At 39.2% G+C, this 17,358-nt stretch overlaps 1 protein-coding gene across 3 annotated transcripts in view; it reads right to left on the reverse strand.

Annotated features, from left to right (window-relative positions):
- Positions 1 to 17,358, reverse strand: part of VCL (vinculin) — a 60,355-nt gene that overhangs the window by 2,771 nt on the left and 40,226 nt on the right. Inside the window, exons 8-21 of one of the 3 annotated variants that reach the window (XM_069019337.1) lie at positions 17,029 to 17,176; positions 16,001 to 16,154; positions 14,806 to 14,981; positions 13,173 to 13,363; positions 11,614 to 11,813; positions 11,000 to 11,128; positions 9,816 to 9,965; positions 9,128 to 9,236; positions 7,852 to 8,154; positions 7,146 to 7,270; positions 6,647 to 6,832; positions 3,591 to 3,800; positions 1,249 to 1,452; positions 519 to 623 (exon numbers count right to left, since the gene is read on the reverse strand). In XM_069019337.1, coding sequence (XP_068875438.1) covers positions 519 to 623; positions 1,249 to 1,452; positions 3,591 to 3,800; positions 6,647 to 6,832; positions 7,146 to 7,270; positions 7,852 to 8,154; positions 9,128 to 9,236; positions 9,816 to 9,965; positions 11,000 to 11,128; positions 11,614 to 11,813; positions 13,173 to 13,363; positions 14,806 to 14,981; positions 16,001 to 16,154; positions 17,029 to 17,176 — 2,390 coding nt within the window. The other 2 variants (XM_069019335.1, XM_069019336.1) reach the window with 2 other exon arrangements.

Genomic DNA, 17,358 nt, shown 5'->3' on the forward strand with positions numbered 1-17,358 from the left:
TGATTAAAACAAAACTTTCCTCTTCCTCACCATACATTTGTGCAAAATCTGAATAAAAGCTTAATGCCACTAAGTAGAATAAACTCTCTCAGAAGCTAAAGCTGCATTTCTCCTGAAAAGATGCATTTGGAAGGTAACTGAGCTGCAGACTCGAGATGGTGTTGGAAAATAAACGTTTCCCCTAGAATCCACCTGAGGGCGCCCCTGCCCCTCCCAGGTCCAGCCTGCGGCGTCTTGTGGCGCCGAGTATTTCCCTCAGCTTTTTACCGGCAAAGCAAGAGATTAGCAAGTTGTTCATCGCAAAACTGGAACCCGAGTAGCTTTTTGGCTTGTTCCTCTATTAAACTGTAGCGTTTGAGCCAGAAACCAAGGTGCTGTACAAAAGTTATCTTCCCTAAACAACTGAGGTAAGCTTCAAGATCAAGTTCCCAGAACACATCTGACAGAACAGGTTGTACATGTGTCCCAATAAAAGTGATCAACAATTCCATGCTACCATCAGTCTTTACACCTCTTACCTGTTCCGACTCTTCATCACTGATATTAGTTCTGCCCAGCATGGTAGCTTTGACAGTGGAGAGAATTTTCAGCTGTGTGCTGATGGTTGGGATTCGCTCACAGACCTAGCAGGGATAAAAACCACTTCACATTGTAAATTGAACCAATACATTATGCATCTATCTTTTTCAGATAAACTTTTTTATTTTCTTTTACTAGTAGAAAATGAATGGGCATAGAGGTGATCCTATAACCTTTAAGACTATCTGATAAATATTGGTAGGATATTTGAATCTTATTTTACTTGCTTCGGGAATATTTGGGATGGAGCCAACATTTTTCTGTTCTTCCATATACTCCTCAAAGGTCTGCTTGGTTAGGAATAGTATGATGTATATTTGGCTGAGATTGACAAAACTTAGAAGTGCTGCATTTCTGGTACTATTCTTTGATGCAAAGGCATGAGTGAATGAAATACAAAACAATGCAGACTTAGGACAGATCAGTATTTGTAGCACAGTGTTTTTTCTAAAGCTCTTTTGACATTGAATTACAGCTTTACAGAACATATATTCACATAAATATATATATATGTACACATTCTCATGGGATCTAAAAGCACAGAACTTGACAAGACTCTACAAGCCAAGGGAAGATACCCATGATTTACTGGCACGACTCCTGTGCTCACCCCCACTGAGAGAGGAACGGCAAAAGCAGCATTTGAGGCATTCCCAGTTCCCTCGTTACCTGCAGGAGGTTTGTCCTAATGCGCTTGTCCGTGCACTGCTTGGCCACCTCCTTGGCGAGCCGCGTGACCTCGTCAGACGCCTTGGCGATGTCCTTGGCGCACTGGATGAGGGCGCGCTTGTTGCCGCTGCCGCCTCTGACCAGGCGCGACATCTCGGCCATGAGCAGCGCCATGCGCTTCGCCGCCGCGATGATGTCGTTCCCCTGCACGGAACAACACGGTCACTGCTCCTGCCAGGGCGCTGGCAAGCCACCGCTCAGCAGCAGTGAACGCTTGGGTAGGAACACTCTGAAGGAGTTAAGGATGGAAGAACCATTTGTGAACACAGAAGAGGTTTCTTCAAGGAACAGGGAAGATCTGTACTAACTACATGTTTCTGACATCTTTTTTCTTAACACTCAGGAAAAAAGCTCACTTCAAAACTGAAAAAGAAGTTGTAAAGTGTTAGTTTGTCCATGGAATGAGTTACTGCTCTGCTGATTAGATTTTAAAATAAAGCATGTTATTAGCATTTGAAATTCCAGTTCTCCCCCCAAAAAAGACTTCTTTTAAAGTTAAAAAAAAATGTGCTAAATAACCTGTTAAACCAGTTGTAGTCATAACAGTTGAGCATGAAATTTTCAGTGGCATCTGAAACTGAAGTTGTTAAAGCATCAGCTATGCTGCTAATAATGTTAAAGGATAAATGGAAGAGAATCTGACATAAAAAACTTTTGTCACCGGTAATGTGGAAATGAGATGCAACTTTCACTTTTTTAAAGTTACTCCTTGAAAATAAATCTTTTTTGATACAATCTCTCTCTTTAAAATAAAGTTTCCAGGAGAGAAGAACATGATAGTTCAAAAGATAATCTAGTGATATTTCTTAGAATGAAATCAAGATGTGTTTTGTACATCAAAAATTACAGTCACAGAAATACATCTGAGAAATATTTGAAATGTGAATTAATTGTGACCAAGGCAAACCCATTTCTTATACACTGTTCCAAAGAGAAACCTAGTGCAAGGGAAAGCAGACCTAGCTGATTGATTGTTAGTAGTCTGTCAGTATATTTAGTATATTTGTATTATTCCCTTTAGAAAGTTGTTAGTCAAAAGAGAACTCTTTGGTGCCTTGAAGCATTCCTATTGTGTGGATGAAATATTAGCGGAGTGAGTTTAAGTATTACCACACACTTTCCCTGGAATAATCCCACAGATGACAACCAATGAAGTTCAGAGCAAAGAGTACACAGTGAGAACCCAGCTGAGCCAAGGTCTCCTCTATGCTGTGCACACACTTTTGTGACTCACTAGGAGCAAGTTCAAGAACATATCCCAGGCATTTTACAAATACAGTGACACAAACAGCTGAACTATTTGTTACCGTGACCTATTAGCTAAACAGTTTGCTACTATAACCAGTTAGGATATAAATGACATAACACAAAGCTTTTCCATGTTTTCACGTAGAAGGATCAGTGTCTAACAAGTTATCCAAGCACCAGAATCTGAAAAGGACAAGAACATTTTTAAAAGCCCTTTTTATTAAAATGGTTTAGTATAACTCTACATAAGTATACACACACACATACATATGCACACACCCCTAATTTTTGTTGTTATGGGACACCAACCTTATTTTTTGCAGCATGCTACGAAAAGTGCCCAGTCTTGCAAACATTTTGTGCTTAGACAGAAGACAGGCTACTTGTGAACGTCTGAACCTCGTGTTAGATTTCCACTGGTTTCATATAGACAGGATCTCAATTCAGCAGCTAATAGCATTCAGTGCAGCTTCTTCAGAAAGGAATTCTCTCAAGACCAGCATTTGCAATACAGCCCAGTGCAAGCCAGCAGTCAGGCAGTCTCTTCCATAAACACTGCCATACAAAGCCATTCCTTGTTGGAAGGGATGTTAATTGACGGCATCAATTGAGGCCAAGCACAACAGACACCTTAAATGACTTCTTGAATTCTGTATACTCTGCTGTATCCGGAAGTCATTAAGAAACCATTAACCATGGCTTCCCAGGTAGCCCACATGAACGGAAAAAGGAACCGAAGGGGCGGAAGACAATCCCTATTACAATTTGAAAACTGCCATAACAAAGAAGACCAGGCAGATGCAAAGGGAGAGGAAGTCTTTGAATATTAATAAGTGACCCCAATCAAGCTTCAATCCGGCACTGACAAACAGATCTAGCAAACTCGTGAAGCCACTCTCAGTCCTTAAAATGAAGTGCAGATACACTTATTCATTCAGGATGGTGGGGCCCAGCAGGGTCAAGAGTGATGCAAATGTGTCAGCGTTCCAAGTGGCCGGATGCACGCGGATCAGTCCCCGGGGACTCAGGAGTACCTTACTAGACCACTTGGTTGCTTCCCGATGTAGAGACTGAGCAGCAGCCAGAATGGGCTGGTTAACGGGCTGATTGGTTGGCATTAACAGCAGCTCAGGCTCGTAATCATCTTCAATGTCATAGGGGAGAGTGAATTCAACATCTGCATCATCCTCCTCATCTATATCTACACCAGCCTCAGCCGCTTCATTAATCACAGTCACATCAGGCTTTGCAGGTGGCAGCAAGGGTGGAGAAACAGGGGACAGTTAGTACAAGAAGCAGAATTTGGTAGAAGAGCACAAACTGAGCAGTTTTAGTGACCAAAACATCCTCTTGGCCTCTCAGGATCTGAGAAGGCAGCTCTAGGATCAGGTCAAGGGGAGGAGGGGAAGGAATGTAGCAGAAAGAAACAGTTCACCTGTTAACCAAAGTTATGAAAAATATTAAGAAGTTACAATTCAAATATGCAGCAGCATTTTCCATCTGAGCAGCCAGCTCATACAGAGACTGACCCACAGAACAACATTTTACTAGCAAGCCCACAATGAAATGAATGGATTTTCTGTCTCAATGGAAGCCGTTCTGACTGCACAAGAGCAGGCACAGCAGCTGATGACTGTGTTATTTGTGCAGATACAAAGCTTTGTTTGGAAGCCCATTCATGTATGTGATAAGAGCAGATAGCAGGAGCACAGAAAAACCACTGACACTGCTTGCTGTAGAGTAACAAAAAGAGATGGGATGGGAGACGCTGTAGAAGAGAGTACTGAGGTACCACACAGAACATGTAAAAGAGCAACACCAGGTTGGAAAAAGAAGAGGTGATGTTGAATGCCATGAATACTGTGAATTACAGTTCTTAAAGAAGACTGAAATGGAATTAATTAAAAAGGAGGATTATGAAACATATGATATTGTTTTGCCACAATATGTTGTATCCATTACCTTAAAAAAAAAAAAGAGGGTTCAAGCAAATAAATTTTGTTAGAGAAGATCTCAAGGAAGAGGTGAGAGGTATAACAATACAGGCATTAACAAGACAGCAACATTTCAATACAGAAATAGTCTACAAGCTTAATAACTATTTGTTCAACTAACGCCAAGTGTGATAAAAGTAAAGGTACCCTTACCAAAAACTCTGCATTTGCAAATGTGTTTTGCTTAAGATACAGCATTTTATAGAAAAAAAACCCATTTATGTCAACAACAACATACAGGAATTTTGGAAGTTGTAACACTTGTAAGGCTAAATCATCTCACCTTCAAAGGCAGCTTTTATTTAAGTCTTAATCTAATGAAAAGTATCCAAATATCCCTCATTTTCTGATTATCCAAATGAAGGGGAAGCTAAAGCAATAGACATGGTTCAGCTGGTGCTCCATGAGAAAAATGGAGTACATGAAAGCCCAGAAGCCACTCAGTGAAGAGGAGCTTTTGTAAAGAAGGAGAAAAATCAGATTTTCATTCTTACAAGAATGAACAAAGTTACCACCATTTTTTAAAGACTAAGTACTTGTTCACCCACCCCCCCACTTTACTACAGGTGAAGTACCAGTAGACTAAAGTGATTCTGCAAAAAGGCAAAAGACAGTTGACACACAGTCTGTTGTAACTTCATATGAGCAAGACCTTATAGTTCTGTTTTTCCAGATCTAACCCATATTTCTCAGTAGCACTGTCCATCAATCTCTCTTCCAGCCAATCAGGTGAGTTCAGAGACTACAGAAGTGTCTTTAAAACAACTTCTCCCAACACATACTGTGAGAATAACTAAACTCCTACAGCTAAAGAAGAATTAGAAGGACAATTGCCCGGCTAACTTTCTTGGTCTCAAAAAAGCAGTAATGAACAGAGTGTTTTGTAATCTAAAGTTACTGAGCTTTGAGCTCTTTCATAATCAGCAAGGAGTTTTAAGGACTGGTGCTTGACTTTGCACTATTCAATTTAGAATGCATAGAGTGTATATATGGTAAAGGCATTTTATTACCTACTCTGTACTGTTAAGTTACCAGTTCTGGGATTTCAACATCAAAACACTTTTAAGAAACTGAAATTAAGGCTTTTAGCCTTCAAATTACCTTCTGAGATCACTAATACATTCCAGTACTGCCCCTTTAGTAATATAAAAATGTGTTTGGTATATCCAGAAGTATGGGGAAAATAGAGCTTCTGATCTTTCATAAGAGACACTCAAACAGATTTGCAGAAACCTCTTTTGTATTTTATCTGTACTTCCAAAACAGATGTTCCTTTAGCCCATAGCACTAAAGTTGATTCTGTAAGCTATTCAAGTCTGTCTCCTTACTCACCACCTAATTTAGTGCAGAGAAAGTGTAAGATTTTAAAAGCCAAATTGTGACCCTTTAATTTACACTTGCAGAAGCCTAAATCTCTGAAGTTCTTACTCAGCACTCAGCTTCTGCCAGAGGAAAAATGTAGCTCTTGGGGGAGAGAGGGACGAGATGAGAGAAAAGCAAAACAAAGTGATGTTAGCATTTACAAGACCCACAAATTCACACTTCTTCATCACAGCACTGAAATGGGAAGGAAATTCAGGATTTCAGCCTTAATAGAGAATGTGACTCACTCCAAAAAAGAATGAGACCAGGCCACCTATATGTGGTCATTCTTCCCATCATAAATGCATCACATCAACTGCAAAGTACCTTGCAGCTTCTTCCAGAATAAAGACAAACCAGCTCATGATTCCTACAGCTGGTATCTGCAACATCCATACCAATTTTTCCATACAGACTTTTCAAAGTCACTTAAATAGAGCAATCAGCTTGTCAGCCTGCACAGGCATAAGTATTAGTTACTCTCTAGGCAATACCAGCACCAAGGATCACAAACAGCTTAGCATACAGGGCACACTTGTGTCCCCAGGGCTATGTTAATAAAGCATTCTAGCAATTCTAAGTGTTAAAACAGTTGACCCTAGTTCACTCTGAACTTGAGCAGTGCTTTTACTATTTAGCCTATGAAAGACTGTCATAAGACAAAACACTCTGATCCTGAAAATAAAAATAAAAGAGAATCCTTTTAGCACAAAACACTTACAACAACTTCTTACCTTGCTAGACCATTTCCGGGCTTCATCATGCAACTGTCTAGCAGCCATCATCATGGGTTGATTGATTGCTTCTCCTGCTTTTTGCTCTGGGAACTCTTCATCCTTTTCTTCAGGTGGTGGTGGTCTGGGAGGGGGAACCTCACCTTCTGGCAGCGGTGGTTTCGGAGGAGCGAGCTCGTCCGTCAGCTAGGGAAGGCAAACATCAGTGCAATGAAAGAGAGAAAGATTTGAGTCAAGGGTGGTGTCATGGCAAGATGTGACTGTATGACCTCAGGTCTTTTTCCAGTTTTTCAAGTGCATCCTGTTAAAGAAAATACCATGTTTTAATCTTTCCTTTTGAATGCTGGACTGGTATTTTTTAGACTTGAAGCTACTTGTATGCACAGCCAGCCAGACAATACCTTTTATTTCTAATGAATAGTAGTATACTTAAGCAATTTCAGTGTAATCCACACATCAATGACAACTGCGTATTTTATTACAAACTAGCTGCACTTACATGAAGGTGCTCAAGGTCAGGAGGAGGAGGAGGAAAATCTGGTTCCTGAGGCTGGAAGGCTTCTCTGACTTTGGCCACAGCTCCCAGAATTTTGTATCCAGAATCCAAGAAACGCTTCTGCAAACCTAAACAAAAATTTCATTACCAGTTTAACACCAATTTAATAGAATCGGTAATGTTTAGAACACTACCCCCAAAAATTACTTCTATAATGTACTGTGCCAAGTACACTTATATTTGTGTTTAAAAACTACCAAATTTTTTACAGTGGACTTGCATGAATTGAATTGAAATATTAGTGTCATATGTAACATGCATAAAATAAAGCCTTGGCTGAGTAATAATCACTATCAATAGCCAAAGTAATTCCCTGAACAACTTTTAGAATAAAAAAAATTGTGTAATTTTTTTAATATAAAGTAATACTACTTAAAACTAGGAACAAATGCTTCTAATTAAGGATATGAAATGGCATATCACACTAGAATGTTTTTTCCTTGAATATGCTAAAGGCCTCTGATTGCATTTTAGAACAGCAGGATGCAGCAGTTAATGGTGTGAGCTTGATTTCATCATTCTGAGATGTAAGTGTACACAATATTTACATAAAAGGAGATACACAGCTGTATAAGAAAAAATGAGCACTACTTTACATCATCTCTCATCAGTAAAAGGTACATTTTAAATTAGCTGACTGAATCCTTACCAGGATCAGAAATGTTGCCTGCCACAGCTTTAGCATCCATTACCATGGGTGATATAGTTTTGCTCAGCTCATCAGAGGCTGCTTTAACAGCCTCCCGAAATTTAGGGTCTTCTGAGTTTTCCACCTCCCGTTTTGCGACCAGCAGGATACGGTTTGCTCGTCTGGCAATGCTGGTGGCACCAGCTACCAGCATCTGAGGTTGCATGTTGGCCATTGCAACTTTACATTTATCCAGGTCCTTCTTAATAGCCTCTTCTGATGCATCCAACAGAGATTTAGTGTCAATGGCTTCATCCACCAACCCTAGAATAAAAGTTAAACACATTAATATTCTAGTTTCATCTGTGGAAAGGGATATTTGGTATTCCAAAGATAGTTTGAAACCAGAAAAGACTAGGGTCTGAGAAGAGCAGAGAAGGGCTTGGAAATCAGCCCAAATGTACTACTGCAGTTTAACTTCTAATTCTGTTGTACCTCTGCAACAGTAATCATGCTGAAGCTTGTTAATGACACCCCAAGCTCCTACTCCTCTACCATGGAATGTTGTTTCACTCAAGAACTGGCTTACATAGTATATGCAGCAGAGATTCTTTCTTCACACCAAATTTCCTTAAGCATATTCAGTACTTTTTGTACTCTCCCCTTCATTCCAAAGGAAATATCCCTCTGCCTGTGTTTTTTACATAGGGGTGATTTCACAGTGACAAGGCAGTGAGATTTAAAATACCCAGGATTTAATACTGGGATGAAGGAGAAGGTACTATACATTCAGCTGTTCAGCAGGTCAGTGCAAAGGATCTGCCCTTGGGAAGGACTGGAATATTTCAGTGCCTCAGCAGGATCAGTAGCTTTGTCTTATTCTCTGCATTCATCGAGCTGTTAAAGTATTTTGAACATGTTTTCTTTCCTTCAGTTAATTATCTGTCCTATTTCAATATGCCAAGATTATACAGAAGAAAACCTCAAGCTGTCACAGTGATATACTGCTGTAATAGCAGCTGCAATAAAAAATGACGATATTCTGATTTTGCCAAAAAAAGAACTAAAGCAGGATTTGCTCCCCTACAGCTCAGTATTAACACCTAAGAAGTCAGCTATTTTGTGTATCCTGTAACATATACATATTCCTGGAGTCAGAGCACATTCCTACTTCTCTTAATTTATTTCTAATCAGTCATTATTTTTTGCATGTTTCATCAACCCACACAGAATGGAGAAAAACCTATACAAGCTAGTTAGCCATAGGTAGGATCATCGACAGAAATTCCTACTTTACCTGTCATTTTTTCTACATTATCAATCCATTGGTTTTTCATGGTCTCAAAATGTTCATAAGCAGCCTGATTTCCAGGATTTCTCAGGAGGATACGAGCTGCTGATACTACCTGCCAACAGAAGACATTTTTAACTATCAGTACACATCAACATTACACATATTCTTGAAAATGCATTTGCTTTTTCAGGACTGGATGTGTAGCTCCATATTTGAAAAACTAGTTCATTAATTCTAGAGCAACATCTAGCTCCTTGAAGATCTACCATGCTTCTGAAATCAGCTGGCACAAATACTTTCTCCTGGAACTTCAATTACGTACTGATTTATCTTACAAACAACTCTTGAAAGTACTGAAGTGCACTATTTATCACAATACCAACATTTAGATAGAAGTTTATTTTGAAAAAAAAAGAGAGCATTTTTCTACTTACTTATTTTACCAAGCCCCAAAATCATTTTGTTTCAAGTCACAGACACTTCTATCCAAGAGCTGAAGAGTAAAACATGTCATTTGATCATTTTGTTCTACTTAGTATAATGTATACAAGTGTTTGCCATTCCCATTTTAAGAGTGTCAGCACTATGTTCCTTGTTGGTATTAAAATCTTTCTTCTAGAAGAGAAGCATAAGAAAAATCCCCAGAGGTCATCCCCAGCCCTTTTAACAGCTCTTCAAAGCCAGCAAGCACCTGTGGGGTGAGTTCCCTTGCTGATTTCACTGTTGCCTGAATGCCCTCCACAGTGGTTTTATTGGCAGTTCCAACTGCAGCCGCTTTTTCTGCTGTAGCTCCCAGTCTAGCAGCATGGTTTTCAAAGTTTGCTGCTCTTTCATCAAACACCTAGTTGTCAAAAGAGGAAAAAAAAACATTTTAAAAAGCCCGACCCACCTTAACAGAATACAAAATTTCTTTCAAGTGTCAGAGACACCTTCATAACATCCCTACTTAATTCATCCTGAGAGAATGCAAAAGGACACAAAAGCTTTGAAGGCATTTGATTTTTTTAATCTTTACATTACCAGACTTGCTTCTTTACTTACTCAGTGGGACAACTAAGGAGATATATACACACTTTATAGTTTCAAGGTATGAAGTTCAGTAATTCCTGATGACTACTGCTGCAAGAAATAATCTATTAAAACTATTTTAGCTCAGAGATTTATCTTCAAACCCATAATCCAAAAGTAACTATATTATTAAGATAAATAAGGGGGTTTACCCCAAAAATTCACACTGGAAAAAAATTACCTCCTTTCACAGTCCTTAGATATTCAAGGAACAGAACACTTGGACAAAAAGCTATCCTGCCATGAAGCTGAATTCTCCAAGGCCTTGGGAATTATTTTGATCATGTAGCCAAAAGCCAAAATAGCCAAACAGAACTTCCAGACACTGCATTTTAGGTACTTCATTTGCAGCCAGTGGCTTTGAAGTACAGGAAACAATATCCAGCAAGAGAAAAGGGTAATCTGTTGATTAATTCTGGCATGAATTTAACCATTGTAATCAGCTTATGTAATGCTGAGATATAAAAAATTACCAACTAGTGTGTCAGTGGTTTTTGCACAAGAATTTTTAGCCCACTGAAGGCCATGTGGTACCAACAACACAGGGAGACATTTTTGCCATTTATTGAATGTTATTACTGTTACCACTGTTTCCAGGGTTATACAATTCACAGTCTCCAGGAGTCCAGAGAGATTTGCATAGTAAACATTATGTAGCCAGAATTAGTAAGCATCACAAACTTAAAATAAAAAAATACCAATTCATTTTTCAGAACACTGATTTATTTTTCAAAATACCAATTCAGGTAAAATTAAACAACAGCTGAACCTGTACATGGAAAGAAAAGACCACTTGGGTATACTTGCCTCATCTCTGTTGGGAGCATCAGAGGGAGCGGTGGCTGCTACTGCTAACAATTTAATAGGAGTTGTGGTGTCACTAAAAACATCAGAAACTTCCTGGGTCATTGCCTCTTGCATTCGTGTTTTAAGATCCTTAAAAAAGTGGAAAATTATTACCATATGATAGAAGGATATAAAGTTGTAGGGGTTCAAATCCCATAAAACCTTCTTTTACAAGAAAAATGCCCATTCCAATGGCAGACATTAAGATAGAATTACCTTAAAAGTGTGACCAATTAATCACTTTTTACATAATTTGAACTATACAAAGCTTACATACCACTCCTTGAAGCAGCATTAGAAGCTATGAATAGCATGATTTGAGACCTTGTCCCTCAAATCTGCAATGCTAGCATACTATTTTCTTTTAAGAGAGACTTGAATTTTCCTTCCAAATTGTTCATTTGAAATTAACCCCTATAGCATGATAACAAGGCCTTTCTAGAAAGTTTGCTTTAAACACCTCAGCTAAACCAAGAGGTCCTTGGCTGCATTTGCCTCTCACACACAAGGCTTCCCCAGAGGAGAGAAGTGCTCCAGTGTATCATGTGCTTGCCTGCACTGGAGCAGGTGCTTACCTTCAGCGAGTCCTGGAGCTGAGCAGCGATGGCCCTGGCCTGGGGGGACTCGCCCTCCCCTCGCGCCGCCAGGTCAGCCAGCTGGGCGGAGAGCTGGTCCACGCGGTCACACTTGGCCAGCAGGTCCTGCCGGTACGGTCCCATCATGACATTGGCTAAACGCCGGCCTTCGGCAACCAGGCCCCGGATGGCTGCCTGGCCTGCAGGGGGACAGGGCACCGGCCATCAACATGCAGTGGCACAAAAACTGGGGCACCACAAAGTGCTGCACACGTATATGCACACATCAGAATTCTTGGGGTTTTCAGAACACTTGTCTAGGTGGTAGAAAAGATCTTCTGCAGTTTATCATTGAGTAATTACAGTTCAAAACCACAGAGGAATTCAACTGTCTCCAGTTTCTTTTTGCTTAATTCACCAACTCTGGCTAGAGATGCATCCTTTTTAACTAGAGTGGTCTGACAAAAATTAACCATGGCAGCTGTCAGGTACTTCTATATAACTGATCTGTTAACTCCAATAGAAAGCACTTGCAAATTCCAAGTACTGCAGTTCATCCCCACATCATTAGAAGACGAGCAGCAAGAGGGAATGAAAAGACAAGTAGAAAACATAACTTAAAAAGCCAAATGCCCTCTCCAAGAATTCCAGAAGCCGTAAGTAAGAAGTGTCAAGTAATCTGGATTGGAGGGGACAGTGGGGGTAGGGAACACCTTACAAAGCCTCCACAGTGTGTTGAAAGTTTTTCTGCAAAAAAATTTATTTTTAGCATGGGTAATTTCCTTCATTCACTTACAGATGCTTCCTGCTCATTCACAGGAATGTAATTCTGTTCTTTCAAGAATACAACAGCAGTATTCTTTTAAAAGAACTCATTGTGTATTAAGTCCATCAAAGACCTACTGAAGAATAATTTTAAGATAATGCTAACTCACAAGTAATCCAAGTTAGTGATCAACCTTAAAATTACTTATGAAGTTGTCACAGCACCGGACTATCCAAGAATCACTCAGCACTGCTGCCATCTCTTGTATTCTTAACTTACTTTTCTTATGAGTATCCTGCCAAGTGCCAGCAACTCCTGAACCATAGTTATATGCTCATCGAGAGCATATTGGGATTATCAGATCCCCTTTCTCTTTAATTATTAACATTCTCCTCAGATAACCCAGAAACCATACAAGAAGTGATACTTTTAGGTCAGGTTTATGAGTGTTTTTCTCTTCTCTGAAGGACTTAATTACTCAATTTGCTGGAGTAGGTATAAATTCAAATTCGAGATACAATATTTGCATAATAAGAAAAGCAAGTAGCAATCTTAAGTTTGTCTTCTCTACAGCACATGTTCTCCCACTGTTTAGGAAACAACACAAAGAGAATCATGGGCCAGCTTATTTCTATAATTTTCCTAATTCTATAATCTATGACTCAGCTATAAATTTTCAAGTCTCCACATCAGTGAACATTCAATGCATCCTCAGGAACAGTAGTTTCCCCCACAAAAATTAGTAACAAGTTTGATTGTAAAACTGGGGGGAAAATCACAGAGAAACACTTACCTACTCCCCGATCAGCAACTGTAGGATTGTCTATCCACCTCTGAGCTTGCTCAATCTTGCCCTCCAAATGGACAGCTGCTTTAACTGGCCTAGTATTTGCTACAGCCCTGTTTGTTTTGGACTGTAAATTCTGAAGTGATGTAGCTATTTGCTTAGCCAAAGCACGAGCCTCAGGAGAGTCACCTTTCCCACTAAGTATTTAAAAAAAAAAAAAAAAAGAGTATAGTCATATAAAGATCATTTACAGATTGTCTCAAATTCAGCAGGAAGACACAAGAAAAGGTACTTGGTCTTTTTAAATAAGGTTGGATTTGACACTTGAGTTGAGACTCTGAGGAGCAGTTCTCTGCTGTGGTACCTGGATATTACATATGTTCAGCACAGCACTGAGGTGGGGGAAGGCACAGTACTGCCATTGCCAGTACTGGTGTATGAACTGATTTCCCATTTCCATGGCTGTCTCATTAGCAACTGCTATCATGCCATACAGATTACAAGCAGAAAAGTAAGCAGCCACAGACCAAAGGCTATATGTAAACTTGACAAAAGATAGCACATTAAGACCTACTGCAGCTAAAGCTCAATAAAAACTTGATTAAAACAACTAACTAATGAAGCAAGAGAAATATTTATTGCTATATTGCAACCAGCCTTAGACGAAGATCGCAGTCTGTACAATAACTGTTTCTGCTCTGCCATTCTCAATCAGCCTCTTTGCAAAACTGATACAGAAATATAATTTCTGAAAGTCTTATCTTTTGTATCATTTGTAGTTATGATGCCATGATGATTTTTTGCCTTTTCTTTAATACCCGTTATACCATTTTACAACTTCTGTATTCCTAGTGCTTTTTGCCTCCATTCTTGGACTTGTTCGTCCAGCTGAGAGATGAAACATTTTAGAAGCTTCGTAGTTAGGGATCAGTGTGCCCCAGACCCCAAGGTCCTCTCCAGAACACATTCTGTAAACTAAGATAGAACCATCCAGGGGAAGGTTCCTTGGAGGGGAGGGCTCATTCAAGCCTCTCATTGGGGAATTTTGGATAGATATGCTAATTAGTAAGACCTGTAATGTTATACCAGATCTTTTGGGGGTGCATTATGGTGTGCATTTCAGTGCATTCGACCTGGACGTAGTGCACCTAAGGATCCTTAAAATTAAATACCAAGGTAAAATCCCTTTTTCCTTTCTAACGGTATTTGACTCTTGACTTTAAGACCAAGAAAAGTCATCAGTTACAGCTTAGAACACTTACAGTGATGGAAGTGGAAAATATTCCACCTTGATATTTAGTAAGCTGCTTAGCAAAAAACAGTGATGACATCCATCTGTATAACCAAACATATTTCCCATTACCTTGTTGTTTTGACAGTACAAACAAGCTCACTTTTGGCTTCGGTTTGCTTGTCAAATATTCCACAGGCAGTAGAAAGAAAATACTTCCATGTAATATGTCTCTGGCTACCTTTTTTTTAAGGAAGCTAGTGCAAGTTAGGCTTTGACATAGAAATCACTAGGCTGAACAACTAAAAAGGGTTTATTATCATCATCAATATTCTGATCTTGCTCAGCATCATGAACTGCACATGAAAGTCATTCAAATAAATTAACAGTGATAAAACTAATACTTACTGTCGTCGCAGATCTGACAGCTTGGCTGTCAAAGCAGAGATTTCCCCCAAGGAACGAAGGATATCATCTCTTTCTTTAGGCTCCTCACACAGTTCTGCAACTTTCCTTGCTTCAGCCATAATTCCCCGAATATGCTCTTCTCCTTCACTGCCGCCATTAGGATCTGCAAGCCAATTCTTCATAGAAAGAAGTTGTGTACAAGTGAAGACAAAAAGTGATGTTTATTCTATACATGCTCTCACAGGGAAAGAAATACCAATTCAGCTTTCAAAATTTTATTTAACAGGAAGTAGTTCTCAAAAGCAGTTTCTGTTTTGTAGGTACCATGAAATTATTCTGTTGCCTCATCGTTTTTCTGTTTTGAAAAAAACCCATCAAACTAGATAAAATCTCCCCAAAGATTTTACATTCTCTCTCCCCTCAACATTTGCCAACAATATTTTAGAAGTAAAATTTAACTAGTGCCTTTAGAGACTGATATGTGGCTTTCAGAAAAAAAATGAAAACAGATGCTCTTGAGCCCAGTTGGGTATTTTCACAGAGCTCTTCCTAAAACATCCCATTACCATTTTATCTGATACATAGGTAATATTGATGTATCTTTATATATTGATAATAACAGACATATATACACATTTAGATAAGGTGTATATATAGAAGACTCATTATTTGATGACCATCATAATCACTACTGGGTAAGAGACAGACCACTGATGGATATTAAGAGTTACAAAAATAAAGATCAATTGAAAGAAAATGCAGTTTCATTAACATCGTTTCACTTCTGTCATTAATACAAAGTTCTAAATCCTGAACTCCACTCCTAAAACAGAGCCCAAAGAAAGGGCTCCAGTTTTATCCACAAGTAAGTCTGCTAATCTGAAACTCTTCTATTCTTTTCTTTAATCAGATTCGTTTATACGCAAATTTAGGGAGTTCCATCATTTTAATAACCTTGAAATTTTTAGTAATGCCATGTAAGTTACCAAAAAAGATCATCAACTGAAGCCAAACTCACAGAATGCTGTAAATTACTGAATTTAAGATTTTTCTTTGTTAAAGCAAGTATCCCCTCTATGTTCCTCCTACCAAGTAACTGTGTTTTGTTTGGAAACAACTACAGTAGTTCAGTACAACAGCTCTAACAGTAGTAATGTCATCATGTTCTGAAGTATTTATTAACCACTAGTGGTACCTGAGCAGCATCAATCTTCTTAGCAATTGCCTGCTTAGAGTTGGTCATGGCCTCCAGCTTGCGAGCTGCATTCTCCACTTTGGCAGTGAGCAAGTCCAGCCCCTGGGACACCTGCTGGGCTTTCTGCATAGCCATGGGTGTAGCACCCTGTCCTCTGCCCGAGACAAGAAGAGCACCACAGATTCAGCTCAGGATTGACAAAAGCTATTTTCTAGTGAAGAGGCAACAAAATCTGTTTATGAGTATTCCCAGCAATTGTTGCAAGAGATACAGTATGTAATCAGATTTTGTTTTCTCCCTAAGGAAACAAAAAACTGAGGAATGGAAGAGAGAAAAAACTAAGAGCATATTTTCCCTATTCCAGAATGTGACACTTAGCATTCTCAGAAGAATAAACATTTTTTAAGTGTCACAAAGTAAGGCTATTTAAGGATACTGTTCCATTAAAGTACCCAAGACAAGGCCTCTTCTCTCCTCATTAATAGACTGTTGCAGAGTCAGAATCTGCAGGAGTGAAAGCCTCACCTCATCTAAGTGAGGACAGCCAGTCAACAACAAAAAAAAAGAAAATAAAATATCTTAGCTGCCTTAATCATGTGACACACAAAGTTCAGCAGAATTTGTCAATGTAGGATAAACAACAACCACCATATGTGGTCTAACATCCCAAAAAACACCTAAAAAGTAGAATATGTATGTATCTTACAGTAATTGGGGTATATCCTCTTTGGAGAACAGACTTAACAGGAGAGTTTAAAATTTCATTTCTGCTTAATTTGGAGGAAGGCTATATGTTTGACAGCAAGCAAACTCGGAATTATCTACCTGAGCAATTCTGATCATCATGTTATGCAATTAACATTTCTCTTCTTAAAACATATTATTCTTATCAGAAAAGAAGAGATCGAAGTAAAAAAGGTAAAACAGTTCTGGCCTGCTCTCCTACAGGTTAGGAAGTGACAACTGCAAGTTAAGGAGAAACATTTTAACAGCACTGGAGAAGTGTCCATCCCAAGTAAGAGCTTTACCTAGCCCGGAGGTCGGCCAGTTGATCGGTCATCTGCCCCAGGGTTTTGCACGTGCCCAGAATCTCTCTGCGCTCTTTGCCTGCACACAGCTCTCCTGCTTTGCCAGCTTCATCGAGGATCTGCCTTATGGCCTGCTCACCAGCATCCCCTGAGATGCAGGGTCAGTTAGTACAGCAACAAAGACATTCCTTGACATGTGTAAGAAATCTCCTGGTATCACCATGTCACAACATATGAACTGCATTCATTTCAGTCATGAAAGTACATTTATCAAAAACAGACATACACCAAAAAACAACAATTCACTCCAACTTTTCCAACTGTAGTAGT

Source organism: Aphelocoma coerulescens, chromosome 6 (assembly GCF_041296385.1).
Source record: "Aphelocoma coerulescens isolate FSJ_1873_10779 chromosome 6, UR_Acoe_1.0, whole genome shotgun sequence".
Taxonomy (NCBI): Eukaryota; Metazoa; Chordata; class Aves; order Passeriformes; family Corvidae; genus Aphelocoma; species Aphelocoma coerulescens.